The sequence below is a fragment of the Panthera pardus genome, unplaced genomic scaffold (genome assembly GCF_024362965.1).
Source record: "Panthera pardus isolate Hobbes unplaced genomic scaffold, ASM2436296v1 HiC_scaffold_2, whole genome shotgun sequence".
Classification (NCBI taxonomy): Eukaryota; Metazoa; Chordata; class Mammalia; order Carnivora; family Felidae; genus Panthera; species Panthera pardus.
Genome location: NW_026526765.1, coordinates 149,680,844 through 149,701,939, shown reverse-complemented (window position 1 = coordinate 149,701,939; position 21,096 = coordinate 149,680,844). Strand labels below are relative to the sequence as shown.

Below are 21,096 nucleotides of genomic sequence, written 5' to 3'. Positions count from 1 at the left end.
CATGTATATTGTAGGTGGCAATAAAAGGCATTCTCACTGGGATCATGGTCAGGACTCTGAGTGCCACTGCCAGAGCTTACCTGGTATCAGCTCTGCATCCAGAGCTCAGGGCCAGGGCCAGGAGGATGCCCAGGAAATGCATGACCACCAGGGGGCACCCAGCACACAGCACCCACTCTGTCAGGGACTGCCAGGGTTCTCAGGCCAGGCTTTCAGGCTGACAGCAAGCTCAAGCCCACCACAGGTTCACAGCCCAACTCCAGAGATTAGCAGCAAGGGAACTGTAGCCTCAGACCCTCTCCACCTCCATGCCTGGCCTTTCTTTCACACCCAACCCTCCCAGCTGTCATCTTCCGGTCATCTGCTTTCCTTCCTTTAGCTGATCCATTTCCTCTTGCCCAACCAGCCCTTTCCCTCAGTCCCTATTCTCCCTTCTTTTTCCTCCTTCCTCTAGCCATCACCTCTCCACCCCCTCCTCCTATGCTAGGACACAAACACATACACACAGTTTTTCGGACAATTTAGCCTTTATTTTTGAAAATAATTCTGTAGCTTCAACTTTCTTCCATGAACCGAGGTCAGGCCAGAAGCAAAAACACACACATTGCTCTCCAACTTGCCATCCTCATCCTAATCTGAGCAGATAAGGATATGCCCCGGAGACAGCGGAGGGAGGCAGGAGCCATCCTGTCTTGGCTGTTCTACCTCACCCTGGGAAGGCCACCAGAAACCACAACCTTTAGGGAGGAGCCTGTGCACCAAACCCCAGGGGAAAAGGGACACAAGGAGCTAATCTCTCTTCCACAAAGCCAGCATGAACCTCCTAGAGCAAAAGGGAAGGGATCAATTTTTAGAAAGGTCAGGATCCAGGAACAGAGTCTGTTTCTTTGAGGCAGGATGAGGGAGGTATGTCCCAGCACACCAAGGCTTTCCCCCTACCACCTTTCCCCCAACTTCTGCAGACAAACTGAGGAGACGTCTTGCTTTCCCCCTTCAACTTCTCATCTTAGAATCACAAATTGTTAAGCTGCAAGGAAAGAAGAGCAGAAAGGAGGTCAGGGATAAGGAGAAGGGTAGAAGAGAAATAAGAGTAGGTGGCAGTAAACCCTGAAAGCCTAACAGCTCCACCCAGACTCTGATGATGAAACCCTTTGGTTAGTTTCATTTTGGCCACAGATAAGTCCCCTTTTCAAATAACCCAGCAACCCCTCAAATTGGGGGAAGGTAGGGGTGGGGAGCAGGTATAGGAGGTGAGCTCACACCCTGGCTGGAAGAGCCGGGACAGGGGAAAGAGAGCTGGTCAAGAGAACTAAAGTTGCTCACCTCTCTGCAGATGCTCTAGGAGAAAACCTGGAACATGGAAGTCTATGGCTCCAACATGCCCAAGTCTCTCCCCTACCACATGGTGGTTTCTTGCTTAATACTGCTCGACATATCCCAGGAAGTTTCCCCTGATGTGATCCACCCCCCTTGAGAATGGGAGAATAACCCTCACCTTATCCTCTGTGCTTCTGAATGCCACTCAAAAAAAGAAGAAAAAAAGAAAAAAAAAGATAAATGTACCCAAGAGAGACACACAGAGAGGGCGATGCAGCCTAAGGACACGGTCCCATCTCATCCCATGATATGGCAAGGAAGGAGCCCAGGAGGAACAGGCACCGCTAATTCCAGCTAGGATCATAGCCATCCCAGGTCTGTGGGGGAGCCAGGTGGACACGGCGGCCCCGGAATAGGAAGCTGACAATGCCCCGGTAGCCAGCCCTGGGAACACCAGACTTGAGGTCATCCATGACGCCCAGGGCTTTGGCAAAGGCCTTGAAGCTGTCCCTGCCTGTGTACTGCACCCGCACCTCCCCCAGCTCGTTCTGCTCACTGGTCCTCACTTTCTCCACCTGCAGCAGGGGAGCCCCATAGACACGGGCAAGGAAATCTCGGTCATAGGTCTCCTGCCGCAGATATGAGAGATCCAGCTGGGTGAAGGGCACGAAGTGCTGGTTCAGTTTGATGAACTTGAGGTGCTGGTCAAAGAACTGCCCGTGGCTTACACCCTTGCGGCCAAAGGTCATCGTTCTGGAGATTTCAGGTCGCACACAGGCCCGGCCCTGCCGCTGCTCAGGCCTGCGCATCCAATCATCCCAGAAGGCCCTGGGCCACTTGGGCTCCAGCTCGGCCCAGAGCTCAGCCAACAGCAGCCAGCCCAGGCCAGGAAAGAAGTCTGTGCGGTAGAGCAGCTCTGGCTTGCTCGAGTCCACCATCTGCTCCTTGCCATTGTCATTCCAGGCAGACACACACCAAAGGGAGGGGTCAGCCTTCAGCAGCGGGTAGGTGGCCTGGAAGTACTCGAAGAAGTCTGGCGCCACCTCCAGGTCATCCTCCACCACCACAGCTGCTGAGAACTTGAACCTATGGAAGACCTGGCCCAGTGCCCAGCGGTAGTGCCGTGCAATCTTATAGTAGCCCTGGAACTTGCGGTGGTCGGGGGGCACCGCAATGTTGCTCAGGTCTGGCTGCCGGATATGCGTGACAGCACTGCCATAGGAGGCGATGACCTGGGCTGTCTCCTCGTGCCCGCAGTCCTGGCTGACGATTATGGGGAAGTGCTCAGCCGAGGGCCGGTAGTGCAGCAGCTTGTCCAGGCAGCGCCGGACAGTGCTGCGGTCACAGGCAATGACCAAGATGGGGATCACGGCTGGTGGTGAGGACACAGGCACACGCGGTGGAATGGGTGGGGCAGCAGTGGGCACCCTCCACCTCTGGCTCCACCGAGCATGATGCTCCCTGATCTGCTGCAGCAGCCCCCTCTGCCTTTCCAACTCCACCTGCGCGTCCTCGGCCAGGCGGATCACCTCGCGGGTGAGGCTGGCGGGATCATCATCCAGAGAACTGTCAGAGGGCAGCCGGCCAGGCGCTGGGCGTGTCCAGAAGAAAAGAAGCAGCAGGGCATTCCAGGCCACAAAGAGGATGGCGCCCCACAGCACAAGCCCTGCAGACTGCTTCTTCAGCATCCTGGCCCCCGAGGGGGTGGCAGGCAAGGGTGGGGCTCAAGGCTGCCCTTGGCTTGCCTAGTTCACTTCCACAGCTCTAGGGATGCTTTCTCTGGACCTCAGGATTAGGAAGCAGCCATGCACCTGAGAAGACAGAGAAAACCAATCTTCATCACAAAAGCATGGGGCTGTCCTAGGGGGAGGAATGCAGGATGGGAGAGGAGGGAGCCCAGGAGGTGGACTCCAGAGCTCTCTTAGAAAAGAACAGCCCATCTCCTAATCTGGGATGAATGGGGAAGGACAACATACTCTCCTCACTCCAAAAGGAGTCCATGTGTCCTCAGAAAAGCAATGTGGTTTGAAGGGAAAGTAGAAAGTGATGTTGTAAAGGAGGAAGCAAGGGAACCCCACTTTCCCTTCCATACCTGACAGATTTCATTTCCATCTTCCATCCAGAGTTTAGGGGCAGGAGTGGAGGGGAGACCATCTGACTCTCATTCCTCAAATCAAACTGCTCAATTATTATTGATTTAAAAACTCTAATATCACACCTCTGGGCTAAAATCAACACCCTACCTAAAAAGGAAGCACTAGAGACATTCCTACAAAGGTCAGGGGCAAACTAAGCTGCCCACCATGTATATGACTAACATTCTGCTAGAGGGATCAGCCAATGTGAATGGGCTACAGAAGAAAAAAGCAGAAGTGGAAAAAGAAACATGACTATCTCTATTTATTGCTACTGTAAGAATATGCCTGGAAAACTGTAGAGAATTAATGATAAAACCACCCCAAACAACTGAATAACTGAGCAAAGTAGCAGGATATAAACATTAACATGCAAAAATAGGCTTCAGATAAACAAAAAATAACTCATTAGAAGAAACAATGGATGAGAAAATCCTATTTACCCTAGCCATGAAAATGATAAATTAAGAATAAACTTAAGAAATATTCAAAACCTACATGAACAAGATGATAGGTCCTGAAAGACACAAGAGGACTTAATATCCCTTGTTCTTAGTTATGACACCTCAACATCATCAAAATCTGAATAAAAATCAATTTTCTGGGAGCTAGACAAAATGACACTAAAGTTCATGTGAAAAAAATAAACACACAAGATCTAGAAAAATAATGAAAATGAGGTGTGAAAAAGAGACTAGCCCTACCAGCCATTAAAATACTACATATTACACAGCTTCTATAATTAAAACTATGTGAAAAATAAACTCAAAATGGATAAAGGACCTGAATGTGAGACAGGAAACCATCAAAACCCTAGAGGAGAAAACAGGAAAAGACCTCTCTGACCTCAGCCGTACCACCCCCAAAGGCAAGGGAATTAAAAGCAAAAATGAACTGTTGGGAACTCATGAAGATAAAAACCTTCTGCACAGCAAAGGAAACAATCAACAAAACTAAAAGGCAACCAACGGAATGGGAAAAGATATCTGCAAATGACATATCGGACAAAGGGCTAGTATCCAAAATCTATAAAGAGCTCACCAAACTCCACACCCAAAAAACAAATAATCCAGTGAAGAAATGGGCAGAAAACATGAATAGACACTTCTCTAAAGAAGACATTCAGATGGCCAACAGGCACATGAAAAGATGCTCAACGTCACTCCTCATCAGGGAAATACAAATCAAAACCACACTCAGATATCACGTCACGCCAGTCAGAGTGGCCAAAATGAACAAATCAGGAGACTATAGATGCTGGCAAGGATGTGGAGAAACAGGAACCCTCTTGCCCTGTGGGTGGGAATGCAAACTGGTGCAGCCGCTCTGGAAAACAGTGTGGACGTTCCTCAGAAAATTAAAAATAGACCTACCCTATGACCCAGCAGTAGCACTGCTAGGAATTTACCCAAGGGATACAGGAGTACTGATGCATAGGGGCACTTGTACCCCAATGTTTATAGCAGCACTCTCAACAATAGCCAAATTATGGAAAGAGCCTAAATGTTCATCAACTGATGAATGGATAAAGAAATTGTGGTTTATATACACAACGGAGTACTATGTGGCAATGAGAAAGAATGAAATATGGCCCTTTGTAGCAACGTGGACGGAACTGGAGAGTGTGATGCTAAGTGAAATAAGCCATACAGAGAAAGACAGATACCATATGTTTTCACTCTTATGTAGATCCTGAGAAACTTAACAGGAACCCATGGGGGAGGGGAAGGGAAAAAAAAAAAAAGAGAGAGAGAGGTTAGAGTGGGAGAGAGCCAAAGCATAAGAGACTCTTAAAAACTGAGAACAGGGGCGCCTGGGTGGCTCAGTCGGTTAAGCAGCCGACTTCGGCTCAGGTCATGATCTCGCGGACCGTGAGTTCAAGCCCCGCGAGTTCGAGCCCCGCGTCGGGCTCTGTGCTGCCAGCTCAGAGCCTGGAGCCTGTTTCGGATTCTGTGTCTCCCTCTCTCTGACCCTCCCCCATTCATGCTCTGTCTCTGTCTCAAAAATAAATAAACGTTAAAAAAAAAAAAAAAAAAAACTGAGGGCTGATGGGGGGTGGGAGGAAGGGGGGGTGGGAGGAAGGGGGGGGTGGGAGGAAGGGGGGGTGGGAGGAAGGGGGGATGGGAGGAAGGGGGGGTGGGAGGAAGGGGGGGTGGGAGGAAGGGGGGGGGTGGGAGGAAGGGGGGGTGGGTGATGGGTATTGAAAGGGGCATCTTTTGGGATGAGCACTGGGTGTTGTATGGAAACCAATCTGACAATAAATTTCATATATTTAAAAATAAATAAATAAATAAAACTATGTGATAATAGTAGGTAAATAGATTATCCAAAGGAATACAATTTAAATTACAGAAATAGATCCCAAAACATGTAGAAACCTAATATACGATACAGGTGATATTTAAAATTACTAGGGCAAAAAATGTCTTATTAAGAGTGTTATAACAACTATATAGCTATTTGGAAAAATAAAATTACATCTATGCAAAAGAATAACTTCCAAGTGGATTAGAGATCTAAATATAAAAAATATAACTATACAAGTGCTAGAAGAAAATATGGGTCAATTCCTCTATAACCTGGGTAGGGAGAAAGGCTTTCTAAGTATGATTCAAAATCTAGATGCAGTAATAAATAAAACATTTTTGCATGATAAAAACACCATTAGCCAAGTCAAAAGACAAACTGGGGAAGAATATCTGCAATATACACACAAATATACAAATAAAAAGCCAATACCCTAAGAGACAAAGAACTTTTACACTGAGGAGGTAAAAAGCCAAAACTCTGTCTTTAGACAAGGGCAACTCACAAAAAGATACTGAAATGGTCCTTACACATATGAAAAGATATTCAAGTTCACTTATAACAGAAAAATGCAAATTAAACTATATTAAGAATTTCTCACCTATCAGACACAAAAATTCAAACCCCTGTCCTTGTATTAAGAGTGTCAATTGAAAGACACAAGTTCTTAATATTAATGATAATCAGTTATCAGGGGTTTTTATCTTTTATGGATCATGCCATTGGCATTGTATCTAAGAAATCTTTGCCCAAATCACAAATATCTTTCCTTGTTTTCTTTTTTAGGTTTTATAGTTTTAGGTTTTACATTTAGGTTCATTTTGAGTTAATTTTTGTATATAGTATGAGGTATGGAACTAATGTCCTTTCAGAGCATTCTGGCAGTTTGTTAAAATGCTAAACAGAAGACAACCATACCACCAAGTCCACTCTTATATATATAGTCAAGAGAAATAAAAACACATGTCCATACAAAAATTATCTGGAATGTTTTTGCAGCTTTATTCATAATCGCCAAAAACTGGGAGAAACCCAAAGGCAATCAACAGAGGAATATGGATAAACAAATTGTGGTTTACCTGCAAAATGGTATAATATATAGTAATAAAAAGGAATAAACTACTGATACACACAACACATGGATTAATCTCAAAATAACTGTGATATGTGAATGGCCAAAAAAAGAGCACATACACTGATTCCACTTAAATAAATCTCCAGAAAATATAAAATAATCTATAGTAGCAGAAAGCCAATCGATGGTTGCCTAGGCATGGAGACAATGAGGACAGTGAGGGGAGGTATCACAAAGGAACAAGAGGAAACTTTGCGGGTATGGATGCAATTTATTCTATGTCAATTATACCTCAATAAAACTTTTTCTTTAAAAAAAAAAAGGCAATATTGGGTTAAATGACAAAATTGGAATATAGACAAAGTATCAGTGTTGATCAACTGAGAGCCATACTGTGGTCATGGAAAATAATATCCCAATTCTTAGGTAAATTAGATTGAAGTAATTAGGAGAGCCAAGAAAGCAACTTCTCAAATGGTTCAGAACACAAATATCATGTATACAGAGAGAGAGAGAGAGAGAGAGAGAGAGAGAGAGAGAGAGAGAGAGATCAAATGCATCAAAATGCTAATAGGTGAATCTGAGTAAAGGGATTAAAAGTGCCCTTATACCATTTTAATTATTGCACCTTTTTTGTAAGTTTGAATTTATTTCCAAATAAAGTTTCTTAAAATCGATATGGGGACATGGCCCAAAGTTCTGACTAGCTTTGTCCAATATAGTCCAAGTTAGGCACATCAGTAGGGGCAACTAAAACAATCCCTTTGTCCTGAACTCCCTAATCATTCAATGACATGTATCACACACCTGCTGTCTGCCAGGATTTGGGAAGGGACTGGGACACACATCTTACAAGAAAAAGGCATGGTCCTACCAACCCTCTCACTCTATCAGAACCCACTATTTGGAAGAATCTACCACACCCTCCAATTCCCAGGTAGCTGCCATAACAATCCACACAACTCTGTCCCTGGCCTTCCCACTTCTGGTCTATACCCTTCACATCCTAAAGCTTCAGGTATGTGCCCTCTTGTGCCCTGCTGCTCTGCCAGCTACCCCTTGCCTCACAGCCACCAAAAATCTGGGCTTCTCTGCTAGTTACCCTTTGCCTCACAGCCACCAAAATCTCAGATTCCAGATCTCATCTCTGTACTTCTGGGCTCTTGAGCAGGCAGATCCAGTGTTAAAGGACCAAAGTATTGATCCTGAAGGGTCTCTAAAGGAACCTAGATTCTGTCTCCCTTCTGGGGGGACTACCCCAGTCCCTGCCAGCACCACCACCACATGTTGTCCTCTGAGAAACCATCTACCCCACAACTCCATAGCACCAGTCTCCTCAGAAAACTCAGGTCCATTTCCGTTTTACTGTATCATTAAATTCCCATGTTGTCAGTGCTCATATACAAATCAAGGTTTCCTAGAAAAAGAGAGAGACAACAGATTTCCAGTTTCTTCCTTGCTGCCACAATGTGGTCCATGTTGGAACTTTCCCTCCAATCTTACGGCCAGGATTCCCTATCCCCCAAATAGGGAGGTATTTCTCCTGCCTCCTAACTGACTAGGCAGGAAAAGTCTTTAGATAAAGGGATGGAGGAAGGAAAAGAGACTGAATTCTGTCATCTGAAATGTTACCTCAAGGCTGGAGGAGCAGAACCATCTCTGACTTATCCATGAGCCACCTCAGACCAGCAAGCTCTCAGACTGGTGTAAAACCCCAAGGGACACCATCCTCACAACCCTGCAGATGACAAGTAAAAGCCTTCACTCTTCTCCAGACATTGGGAATTAGGTGGCCCACATCCACTTCCAGAGGCCTCTGCTCACCTAACCTTCTAAGCCATGCAGATCAAAGCAATTTTCTCAGTCCCTCAGAGGACTGGATTCTTAGCAAATCTGTAAACATTAAGAGTGGCTGGATAGCCCACAGGAAACCGCTGTTCCAGTCCAGTCCAGGCCTCTACTTTAGCCCTCAGGCCTTAGTTTGCCAGACTATGACCATTTTTTCTAAATTGTAAAACAGAACTTGTTCCTCTTTCCATAAGAGAACACAATACCCCTATTCCCAGGCTCCACTGCTTCTCTACACAAACTTACCCAGAGTCCCAGAGCAGTTTCCTACTGCTTCTCCACATATCTCCAGGACAGGATCATCTGCTCTATATGGAAGTTAATGAATGGTGTGTGCATACACAAGCACATGCACTCCCCAGGAGCTGGCTGTGACTGAGGGGTGATAAAGCACCAAGGGCCAGCCCAGCCTGTAGCCAGCAAGCCCACACACTCATCCAGAAAGTGCCGCTCTCAGTCCTACCATCAGGAGTAACAAGGGCAAGCCAAACAGCTCAGGGCAATGTGTGGTACCACCCCATGTTTTTTCACATCTCTAAAACTCAATCTTCTCACCTCTAATATGGAAATAATAATAATAATAATAAGATAGGAATCAATCACTGGGTTGCCGTAAGGATTGGGTGAGATAATCTGCGTCAAGTATTTAGAACAGTGCCCAGTTGTGATATAAATGCTAACCACTTATTCCTCTGTTCCCTCTCTAGCTGGCTGGCTCTCTTTGCTCCACTCTACTACATCCTTCTGGGCTACAAACACATAAGCCTGCCTCAGGGCCTTTGCACGTACGTACCTGTATGACTGGTCTGATCTTCCCTCTCTCCTTCACTTGGTGTACTCTGACTCATGTCTCTGCCAGGGAAGGTATCAGACAATATGAAGTCTATCTCCCCTTCACAAACACTGACATCAGTGCAATCTCTTGCTCAAGATCTATAAAGTTCCCTCAGCTACAAGCTATTCAGGATGGGACCAGCTCCCCCACTGCAGCCAAGCAGCTGTGCTAGGATCTTGGACCATCAAGAGATTTGCCGATGACCTAAAAAGTGACTATTGTGTGGATGTCACTCACCCACAATTCCTTAACTGCCATTCCCAAGCCCAAAAAGCACCAAAAAATTGAGTTTTCTACACTCATTTGGCAGTAAAACCTTTGGTGAAATCTGATGTGATCTAATGTAAGACTATTTATAGCATTTATTTATCTCATTTAGTGAGACTATTTATACATTTTGCCACAGACACCAAAATGTTGGATTATGGTGTGCTGTTCCACATTTTATACTACATCATAAACGTACTAGATCATCTTTTTAAAATCCAAAAAAATCCTGAATTCTGAAACATATCCAGCCCAAGCATTTTAGAATTATGAAAATGTAAGAGACAGCTACTCATTCACTGCCATAGTTCCATTTCAAGCCCACAAACCTTTAAATTGAACCCTCTTTCCTTATGAAATACTGTTTTAAGCCTGAACTCTTGATATAGTTTCTCAGCTAGTTTACCCATCGCTAATCTCACTTCCCTCTAAGCAACCTTCCCAAAAGCAACAGAGCATCCTTCTTAAAGTGCACACCTCGTCACAACACTAACCTGCCTTAAAAACCATCAGAAGTTACCACTGCCCACAGAAAACTCAAATTCATTATGACATGCAAGGCCTTCACAGAAAATTATCTCAAACATCCTTTTTTCAACCTCACCTCCAATCCCTAACCCTATGAACCCCACACTCTGGCTTCAGCAAGCTACTTACTTCCCCCAAAGAGTACACTTGTATGCGCTGCAGTCTTTGCTCCAGCTGTTCTTCATCTTGAGACATTACCTATGGCCCCAGTGCAAGCACTCAACACATCCATAACATCCCAGGCAGAGCCAGCCAGGCCTTCCCACGACTACACTCACACCACACTCTCTCCACACCTCCTGTTTCTCCCCTCCACACTGTAACAAAATCTGTGGTTGTGCTTACATGCCTCTCACCTTACTCCTTAGGAAAAAGTCTCTGTGACCTCTAAGCCTATTACAACTCTTGGCACATGTATGAGGTTCAAGTGGCTAGATGGGGGACTGCTTGCATTATTAGCTAGATCAGGGAGAAAGAAGACCAAACCAGCAGCACAAGACTGAAGGATTCCATTTTCCAAAGATGATCACCACATAACCCATCACACATGCTTTTCTTACAAAGATGTAATGCCATTCCTCCCACTAGAGGTGGGGGAGATGGGGTCTATGTTCCCTCTCTTTGATCTGTGACTATGGAGAAAGTAACCATACATGATTTGCAAAACTAGTCCATGAAAGGCAATAGTTTCCACCTGTTGCTCCTGAGATGCCTGCTGTTTGAATGCAGCCATAATGATTAGAGGAAGCCCAAGCCACATGGACAGGACACCTATAGGTATTCCAGCTCACAACCCAAACTAAGGTTCTAGTAGACAGCAAGCATCTGAAAGGTTTGATCCCAGCCCTGGCCACATCTGACTTCAACTGCATAAAAGACCATGACCAAGAACCACATAGCTAAGATAGGAATAAAATGATTCTGTTGTTTTAAGCTTTAATATTTTGATGTGATTTGAGATACAGCAAAAAGTATCTGAAATAATGAGTAAAAGAGAATCTAAGTAGCTTTGATAAGCACAGCCCAGTGTTCTTCCTGTCCTCTGTGCTCACGCCCCAAGTCCAAGTTGAGGCCTGCCTCAACTCATATTCCTTTCCTTATTAGAAGCTATTGTTGAATAAAAACATTTAATGGCTTAAATCAATAGCAATCATTTATTCTCTCTCATAGTTCCAACAGGTCAGGAATTTGGACAGTGAAGCACAGAGGAGATGACCTGTCTCTACTCCATGATGTCTAGGACCTCAGCTGGAAGACTCAAAAAGCTGGGGCCTGGCTTAAAGGCTTATTCTGTCACATGTCTGCAGGTTGATGTTAGCATGGTTAACTGAAGTGCTGGCTGCAACACCTCCACGTGGCCTCTTCACGTGGCCTGGGTTTCCTCTGAACTTGATGGCTGGGTTCCAAAGATGAGTGTTCCAAGAAAGAGAGTAAACCAGGTGAGACTATATCCTTTTCATGATCTAGTCTTGGATCACTTCTGCCTACTCATAGGTCAGAAGAATCATGACTGCCTCCCCATACTCAAAGGGAAAAAACCACAGATCTCACCACTGGTGGGTGAGAACAAAGTCCAACTGTAACAACAAGTGGAATGGGATATTGATGGGGTGACTATTTTGGGACAAAACAATCTGCCACACCTTCCTTTTCTAAAATAGAACAATAGTCTTTTTAACCCTGACCCAAGTTCCTGAGGTTCTGTTATTAATGACATTTGCCTGCAAGGCACAGAAATCAAAATTAGTTTTGATTTGCTAGAATTTTTACACTCTTTTAGCCAAGTGACACATCTGATCCACACTACCAAGTACAAAGACATCTGCACTGTGGTGCAAGATGAGTGAGCATTTTGGGTGTATAAAACCCTCAGCAGGCTATAAGCAGATCCCACCAATCCCTATGGGTCTCAATTTCTTCCTCTGAAGGACTGCCTAGAAGCTGTGAGATCCCTAACACTCTGATTCCATGGTATTACCTCTGTAGCTAGTCCTCCATCTCTGGCAAAAATATCCCTTAAACAGCAGAACACCGGATAGTCAACTTCTCTTTGTGAGCAATAATGGAGAAGTCATACTTAGATTTAAAAAAGTATGCAAGTTGAAGGAATGTTGACAGGCTTTCCCTTCTATCTTTATCTTGCTTAGTATGTTAAAAAGCACTGCCTAAAAAACCCAAAGGATAGAATACACCACAGATAATGGAGACCAAACTGAATTTCATTATGAGCCCTCTGCTAGACTCTTGCATCATGTATAAGGCTCCATAATTTCACAAGAAATGAAAAGAAGTCAGAGAAGATACACTAAGTAATTCAAGAACTTACAGAATAAGACCTAGGAGGAAGGGATGCGGGTTATTCATCCTGAAAAAGAAAACACTAAAAGTATGATGTTGGTGTAGCAAAAAGCATGATGGCCTGGGAAACCAGGTAACCTTGGGCAGGTCACTTGACCCACTTGTTCCTTGGTTCCCATAATTTGAACAGGGATAGAGTTGATTTGGCTCTTCTCCACGTTCCCTGGTTTCTAATGATGAAAAGGACAGCAACAATCTCCTCAATGTCCCAAACAGGAAATTAGTTTAACTTGTCACATAGGCCATTGAGGTTAAACATAACTACAATACTAACTCTGAGAGAAGGACACAGAAGCAGGAATCCAGGAGAGCGCAATGGTCTCCAATAATGGGGTCAGACAGGGGTGATTCACAATGAGAGGCAGACTCGGGATGTAAGCATCTAAGAGAAAAGGCTCCGTGGTCTGAAAACTATTACAAACGACAGAAAATAAAGCTGCATCTCTCATTTGGGGACGACCTAAAGCAAAGAGTAATTAAACAGGCCACAGGATCAAGGGTTAACCAAGGTGGAGCCTCACCCTGGGGCTCACTGTTCAGTACAAACACAGATCAGCTGGCCACACAGCCCCTCTGCTCCACAGTTTATAAGATTCGGGGGAGAGGGGGGGAAAGGCCTGCACGTCTCAGGAGGCCCCAACTCCACACACGTGAGCTAACAGGAGGAAAAAGTTTTCATTCCAGTTTACGTATTTTCACATTGTGTCAATTCTTCCTGGAGGCTGAGGAGAAAGAACCCTAGTGGAAGGGACGCTGGGTGGGGATTGGGGAAAGGCCACCTCCCATTGCCGCTCCCCAAACCCTCTGCAGCAATCCCACCCCCTCTGGCCGTGCACCCACGTACGCCCTAAGGCCGAGTTTCACAACCGCTTCCCTCCCGGTGGAGCCTGCCCGCCCTCCCTCCAACAGCTGGAGGCCCGGATTCCGAGAGCGGAACGCGGAGTTCGACTTCCCGGCTAGAGAGGGGTGCGCGACCGAAACCCGGGGCGGGCCGGGCCAAGTCCTCTCTGAGGCTCCCGGGCACCAGGGCTGTCGGGGAACACGAAGTGCTCGGAGAGGAGCAGCTTCTCAAGCCGGGACCTGAACTCCTGGAGCGCCCTCTCCACTCCCGCGGGGCCTCCTTCAGTTGGACCTCCATGCCCTCCCTGGGACAAGCCTCAGAGCGGACAGACGCCGACGTTTCAGGCCCCTACTCACCAGGTCCTCCCAACTTCCCGGCCCTGAACCTGGACCGCCCCGGGGCGCGGGGAACAATCCCGGTGCCCCGGCGCGTTCCAGGCGCTCGCGCGGGTGCCGGCGCCGGCGCCTTCCTCCCGGCCGGCCCTTCCTACACGAACCGGACCCGCCCGCCGGGCGAGCAACGTGGCCCTTCCCCGGTAAGGGCGGGACGGGGAGGGCCGAGGGGCGGGACCGGCCGCCCTCACTCGCCAGCGGCCCCTTTTTCCCGGGCCCGCCTCCTCCCTCCGCCCGACTCTTAGCAATCACCCTGGATTTCCTCAGAACTTGATGGCTGAGCATCCCAAGTTTTCCGAGGTTCTGAACTTCAGGAGGCCCTGTGTTGGCATCTGTTACCACAGGGACCTTCCCTTCTCCCAATCGCAATCCCACGGGTCCCCACCCACACCTTCGGACCCCTCCAGTGGAGACGTCTGGAGTCTTCCCCTTCGCAGCCCCAGAGCTTGGAGCCTCATGGAATTGAAGGGGAAAGCCCTGGCTAAGGTAAGGCCAGGCAGCCGGAGGGTGCGTTCACCAAATCCAAGGCCAAGCGTCTGGGGCCAGCTCTCAGCAACCTGCTCAACGCTGGCTTCCGGGAAGGAGGAGTTGGGGGCAATAGGTCACAGGGTGGAGGGCTATGAGAACAAAAACCAGGGTGCCAAAAAGGAAGCCAGAGAGGAAACACCTGCTGCCAAAAGCAGAAGAGGGCCAGCTGTTGTTTCTTTTCTTTTTTTCTTTTTTAAATACTTCCATTTTGTTGTTTTTTTCCTTTCGAGGTGGGGAATGAGAGCTGTTAGTTCTAAGTACAAGAGCAGAGACAGACTTGTTCCTGGGGTAAGAACCATCAGACCTAAGGAGTAAAGGACTTAATCACAGGATTTTGTGGTAGCCCTATGAAAGGGGGTGAGGGAGCACCCTGGAAGAGCCTTGATGTCTGTATCTGACCCTGGGAAGTGAGGGTGGAGAACTTAGAACTACTGGCTACTCAAGCACATGACTTTTCTGAAAAGGACTGAGTCCAGGGCCAGCCCTACCATGTGACCAGGACACACTCTGCAGGCAACAGGCCCTCCCCCCTGTGTTCCAGAGCACATAGCAGGCAGAAACTTAGCAGTGTGTAGTTACTGACTGATTTTGCTAACTTGTTTCTACATGAAACTAGGAATTACCAGGGTTCTCGAGAAACAAAAAGGCAGGGCATGCCCAAAAGGCACCCCATGCCTGGGGCTGAGGAAATAAACCAACTGCACAGAGGCCTCCTCATGAAGGACCCTCCTAGAAGCTCTGAAGAGTGTACATTAATCATTCTATTCTTCAGATCAAGAGTGTGAATATCAAGGGTAAGTGACAACCAGCTGACAGTTGCAAGACCTAGTGAGGAGCATGGCCATGTTTTAAACCCAGGCATCCCTGCCTCCATAGCTGGCACTCATTCCTTCCTATCATGCTCCCTTGCTCTGAGATGGCTGTGTGTCCAACAAGACAAGTGCACAGTGGGGCAGGAGGGAAGTCCTGGTAGAAGCAATTGGAGACTAGCCTGAAGGAGCAAAGTGAGAAAAGAGCTGACACCTCAGAGGCTGGACATGCGTGTATATGCACGTGCGTGTGCACGTGTGTGTGTGTGTGTGTGTGTGTGTGTCTAAGGATTCCAGCTGAGCTGATTTCATGGACCATGGTAGGAAATGCAAGCCCATGCTCATGTGCCAGCCAGCAGCCATGGTCTCTGCACTTCTGCCCTCTCTTTGTTTTCCTCATGAAGGGAGTTGGGGAATATGGAAGGCCTACACACTCACACTCCATGTCAAAGTAAGAAGGAAAAGGATAATTCCTAAAACTGTAGAAAGTTGGGAAACACTGGTTTGCAGATCCAAGATATCAGGAGCTAAAATCACCCTCCAGGACAAAGGACACAGTGGGATGCTGAAAGGTAGGGCAGACCAACCAGCCCACGAGATGTCACATTCCCACCTCTAACAATAATCCTTCTCTATCTAAGGCAGCTCAATGGGGAAAAGAATGGGGGACTGTTTGTGCACTATAACTCACACCCAGTGACTACTGTCCTTTGTTGAAATTCCAAGGCTCACAGGAAGATCTTAGGGTAGAAATTCCCCAACTGCAAAAGAACTGTCCCAAGCAGAAAGAGCCTGGTTAGTAAATTGGGATGGGCTGAATTCTTGGATGAAAACAAGAGAAAACATTTGGTATGGGAGGCAAGAAGCCAGGGTGGTAAGTGCCAAGTTGACCTGGGAAAAAAGGCCCAGGCTTTTGATGGACATTTCATGAGGAGGTACTATGGAGGAGATAAAGGGCAGAAATAAGGAGATAGGTGCCTGGATTCTGGGAATGAAACTGGGATTCGAATATCTGAAAATGGAAGAAATCCAAAGATCTGGTCACAAGATAAGAGAAAATTAGAAGGGAAAATACTGTATCCTGCCCACCCCTACTACCTCCAAAAGAGGACTGGAGAGATAAAGAGAAGGAAGTGAAAATTATTCCAACTTCCCTCCCAGAAACCATGCCTAAGATATCCTGAAACTTTTTACAATTTGGAAAGAATTCATGCTCTGAACTTAAGACCGATCTTTGCTGGAAACCATCAGAAGAAGTAAAATCAAAGTTTTAAATCAGTGTTGTGTCTGTTTTTCCCTCTCCCCTTCTCACAACATTCCCACTCCCCATGGAGACCTAGAAACACAGCTCATCAAGATCAATGACCAGTCAGCAATGTCTGTGAAATGGAACTTTTGGTTAGCTCTATGCAATTCCTTTTGGAAGACAGAATGGTATAAATAAATTCAGTTAAAACACACACACAACTTTTAGTTAAGTCTATCATTAAGTCTTAAGGTCCTGGCTAAGTGGCCTGAGCATCCTGGTAACCCTATGAGAAGGCCAATGGCTGTCTCATGACAGGATCAGGCAGAGCACAGGACTAGTGCTTTCAGTGGAAATGACGGGAGAGGAATTCTGGCTCAGTCTAGGGAGGAAATATGTCTTACCAGAGAGGCTGTCTGAAAGGGCACTGAATTCCCCTCCCTGAAAGTTTACAGCAGAATCCAGATGGCCCTTGATAGGTCAGATGCTGTAAAAGCAGCACAGAACTGGGCAGGGGATTACAGGGTCTGCCTCTCCACACTTAGGCAAACCCTTTGTGCTCAGGACTTCTGCAGCTTCCCCTTACATACAACTGGGGAAATAATCCCTGCTCTCTCTTCCTCACAACAATGTGGTGATGGAAAACTGACACAATAGCCTGGACATTTCACATAACATCACTACAAACACAGCACAACTCTGTGGTACTTTAAGTGTTTCGAAGCACTCACAGGCCTTCCAGGTAAGAAGAGGGCTGCAGACGCATCCTGGGACCACATATCCCTTGCAAAGACTGGCATCAGGAATTTGCTGGGCCAAGTTGAAGGAGGTGACATGCCACCCTGAAATCCAGACCTTCTAAAGTAGAAGCTCGGCCTGAAAGGGGCTGCCCCCGAGAAGGAACAGCTCACTACTGGGGGAAGGCAGGCAAGAAAGAAAGGACAGGAAAAAAGAAACTAACTTATAAATACAGGATTTTCAGCTTGCAAATGAACCTAGTTATTGCCTCCAGCCCCCAATGAATGTGAGGTTCAGGTGGTTACACAGCCAGTAAGAGGCAAAGAGATGCTAGAAGCCAAGCTTCCTGCCCCACAACCAGGCCATTATACCCCACTATCTATCAAAATTCCCAACACATCTCCTTTCTGTTTGTTGTCGCTGTGAAAAGCAGGTCTGGCATAGATAAACTGGAGTTCAAGGTAGGAAAGGGAAGGAGATAAGAAGGTAATTATGAACAGGTTTGCTTTAAGTGGAAACGGAGCCTGCAAAAATATAAAGGACTAAGAGATAACAGTCTGAAAAAACTGTCATCTAAAAGAACAGGAGAGGGGCACCTGAGTGGCTCAATCAGTTAAGTGGCCACTCTTGTTCACCACTCAGGTCATGATCTCACAGTTCATGGGATTGAACCCTACATCAGGGTTCCATGCTGACAGTGTAGAGCCTGCTTGGGATTCTCTTTCTCCCTCTCTCTCTGTCCCTCCCCTGCTGATGCTCTCTCTCACACACACAATAAATAAACTTTAAAGAAAATAATAAAGTGGGAAACAACACCTTCTTTAAAAAAAAAAGAGCAAGAGAGAATACCAGGATATGGCAAAGGAAGAAAAGGCCAGTACTTACTCCAAGAAATGGAGCTCAGTCTCCTAAATACACACTTGGCCCTTAGATTTATCTTTCCTCCACCCCTCTTTAATCTGCTACCTCAAAGAGGCACACTTATCATAAGTGTGGAGAACCCTGAGGGCTAGAATCCCTCAATCACCTTTGCCACTTGATGATTCAGGTATTGTTTAAGAGCAACAGGATGAGACATTCAGGGTAGGCTTTTAATTGAGGACATCCAAGGCTTTTACCAGTACACTAATTCAATAAAAGAGCAGAATTCCTAATTCAGAGGTTTTTTTTGTATATAACAATTATGCAAGCATTATCAAGCAATGTCAATGGTACTATTTCATAAGTACATGGCCCTGGATACTTTCCAAAATCTATCATTTCGTTTGCTCCCTGTAACAACCTGTGAGGGACCTGTAAAGTTACTTATCTCCATCTTGCAGGTGAACAGAACACTGGCAGAGCTTAAACCAACATATCTAGGGTTGCACACTAAGAAAGCAAGAGCTAGAACAAAAATCCAACTGATCTCAAACCTGTGTTCTGTCCCTGTTATCTGCATGAGATTTCATGGTCTAAACACCTTATAGGGGGAGAAGGAAGAAAGACAACTTAGGAAGTTATCTAGACCATTTTCTACCCTCCCCCTCAAAGGCAGTTCTATTCAATTAGTTCCCCAATACACAGCAGCCTCCTTCTGCCTGGGTAATCCGTTCTAGTCTTATTTAGCCCTAAATGTGTTGACTCAGTGTTCAAAAGACTCTTATAGATAATCTAACCAAGCCTCTCTTCAGAAGCTGAAATTATTTTCATGTTCTCCTGGGCCTGACTTCACAATTGCCATTGCCTACAACCCCTTACAAGATACTCCTTCTGCCTGGGTAAAGAGAGGCTGGGAACAGCCTCTCTAAGAGAGTGAAAGAGAGGTGAAGCTTCCTCTGTACCCATCAGAGTAAGGGTTCTCATCAGGCACTTCATAAATGGCAGCATCCCCAGACTTGCCCTCACTCAACATTTTCTGCACAAAAGCAGTAAGACACCAAGTGGGAAGTGAGACAAGAACCTTACCTTTCTTCTCTTCTCTCAGCTGCTCCCCTGGAGATCATCAAACCCCCTTCCAGTACTCCATTTCAAAAACTTTGAATCCCAAATCAGATACACCAAACAAAGTGCAGCTTCTCTCCTGTTATCCAGGTCCAAAGTCCATGGCTGAGTGGACTCTGAGGGGGAGGAGTCTGGGGGGGAAGGGGTATGTCCAGGCCCCTCCCCCCCCAATGCAGGGTTCAGTGTCCCTCCCAGGGGTCTGTTACATTCCTTCATTCAGCTGGCTTATTAAGCTCAGAGTCTGGTGTTGGGCAGATCCCAGGTTCTATCCCATCTCTTGCTCAGGGAAGGGAAGTCATCCACTGTGAGGACTGGCCTTTCTGTCTTCTGCTGGGGTTCATGAGAAGAAACAGGCCATAGAACCAGCATGGCCAGAAGGCTGATTTCAGTGTTAACCTGTGGAATATTTAAACATTGTGACACTCTCTAATCTATTATATGCCCAAATGGATTCCTAAGACTTCTTAACTATTCTTTTACTCTGCTCTATCATCAAAATACCAAAAGCACTAACAATGCATGTAGATGGTCTTCTAAGAAATATAGAAAAGAACATCCTCCTCCCAGCTCCTTCTTGTCTTGTTATTACCATACACTAATCTCCTACATCTCCCAAGCTTCTTAGAGTGTTCAGTGTTTTCATCGTCCAGCTCTCCCTGAATGAACTAAATCCATTCCAGACCTAGATGCTGGCACCTTCCCCATGCATTCTTTGCTCTTTTCCCTTCACCCTCGCCTCCCCCTCTGCATCCAAAACTGTGCCAGGGATGGAATTCCCAATCTCAGTCAAACTCCTTCCCGAGGCCACTGAGAGCACTCTCCTGGAACAGAGGCCTGAGTCCTGCCAGCAATAGCTGCACAGTGTTCTAATTTTGCAGTCCGGAAGCCCACCGCGTCGCCCCCTCTCTTCTAAGTTTATTCTAAACACACACACGCGCGCTCACACACACACACACACACACACACACACACACACACACACACACCGGTCGCCCCCTCCCTTCTAAATTTATTACTAAACACACACACACACACACACACACACACACACACACACACACACACACACCCTTCCTTCCTGTAGGGGCGTGGCGTTCACATGAACCCCCCCGCCCCCAAAATTTAACTCCTCCCACCCTCCTCCTCGGAACCCAGTGCTCCGCATTCAATGAGGAAGGGAGTGACACAGCGACCCTCTCTAGACTCTGACACCCACCTCTCTGCCGCCCGGACGACCCTCGCCCAATCTGCGCTAAGTTGTTACCTGGATCCCTCCCGCCCGGTCTTAGCAGGAAGCCTCGGCCCTCCCGAGAGCAGAGTCCAGGCCCCAGGTTAGGTCCCGAAAGCTGGCCCAGGCCCCACCCCCTCGACCCCCGGCGGCCAGGCCCTCCCCTCGCGCTCCTTTCCCCCCCTCCCACCATCCGCCGCAGCCACTTCCGCCCGTCCTCCGGAAGTGAGCGAGAGGCAACTGCCACCTCCCCACATCCCGCCTTGTTCTTCCACCACACCCCCCTTGCTCCCGCCTATCACCACCGCCACCACGGGAGCGCGGGATGTTGGTCTGCAGGGTTTGAAGCTGTTCTGCAGTCACTGTGAATAGGACCGGAGACGAGGTGTGAGCAGGACCGAGTCTGGAAGAGAACAGAGATGAGGGCCAAAGTAGCTGCCCTGCAAGAAGGGGCGGGGCAGAGAGTCCGGCGAAGGGATGGGGCGCGCGTCACTTCGAGCCTCGTGGTAAGAAGAGCGCATGCGTCACGACGCCTCGGCCTGTCGCGAGAGTAGAAGCCGGTGGGCCTGGCGGGGTAGGACTTGGGCAGGAAGGGGGTGGGGCAGCTTGGCCCTGGTGCCCTCCTGAGGTCGCCTAGCAACAGCCTGCTTGACCTACGTGC

General features: G+C 47.1%; 1 protein-coding gene across 7 annotated transcripts; it reads right to left on the bottom strand.

Annotated features, from left to right (window-relative positions):
- Positions 1-508: 508 nt before the first annotated feature.
- On the bottom strand, positions 509-20,930 carry MGAT1 (alpha-1,3-mannosyl-glycoprotein 2-beta-N-acetylglucosaminyltransferase). Of its 7 annotated transcripts, none has more exons than XR_008423946.1 (3): positions 19,172-20,194; positions 1,496-3,128; positions 509-1,027 (listed from the first exon to the last, which is right to left on the bottom strand). XR_008423946.1 is itself a non-coding variant. In XM_019438992.2 (3 exons), exon 3 carries the CDS (start codon positions 3,003-3,005, stop codon positions 1,662-1,664), a length of 1,344 nt encoding a protein of 447 aa, XP_019294537.1. In that variant the 5' UTR covers positions 3,006-3,128; positions 19,172-19,603; positions 20,738-20,930; the 3' UTR covers positions 509-1,661. The 7 variants fall into 7 exon arrangements, 6 of the variants coding, with proteins under 6 accessions (XP_019294537.1, XP_019294540.1, XP_019294536.1 ...); XM_019438992.2 differs by adding an exon at positions 20,738-20,930 and having other exon boundaries at positions 509-3,128; positions 19,172-19,603; XM_019438995.2 differs by adding an exon at positions 20,741-20,930 and having other exon boundaries at positions 509-3,128; positions 19,172-19,603.
- Positions 20,931-21,096: the final 166 nt, after the last annotated feature.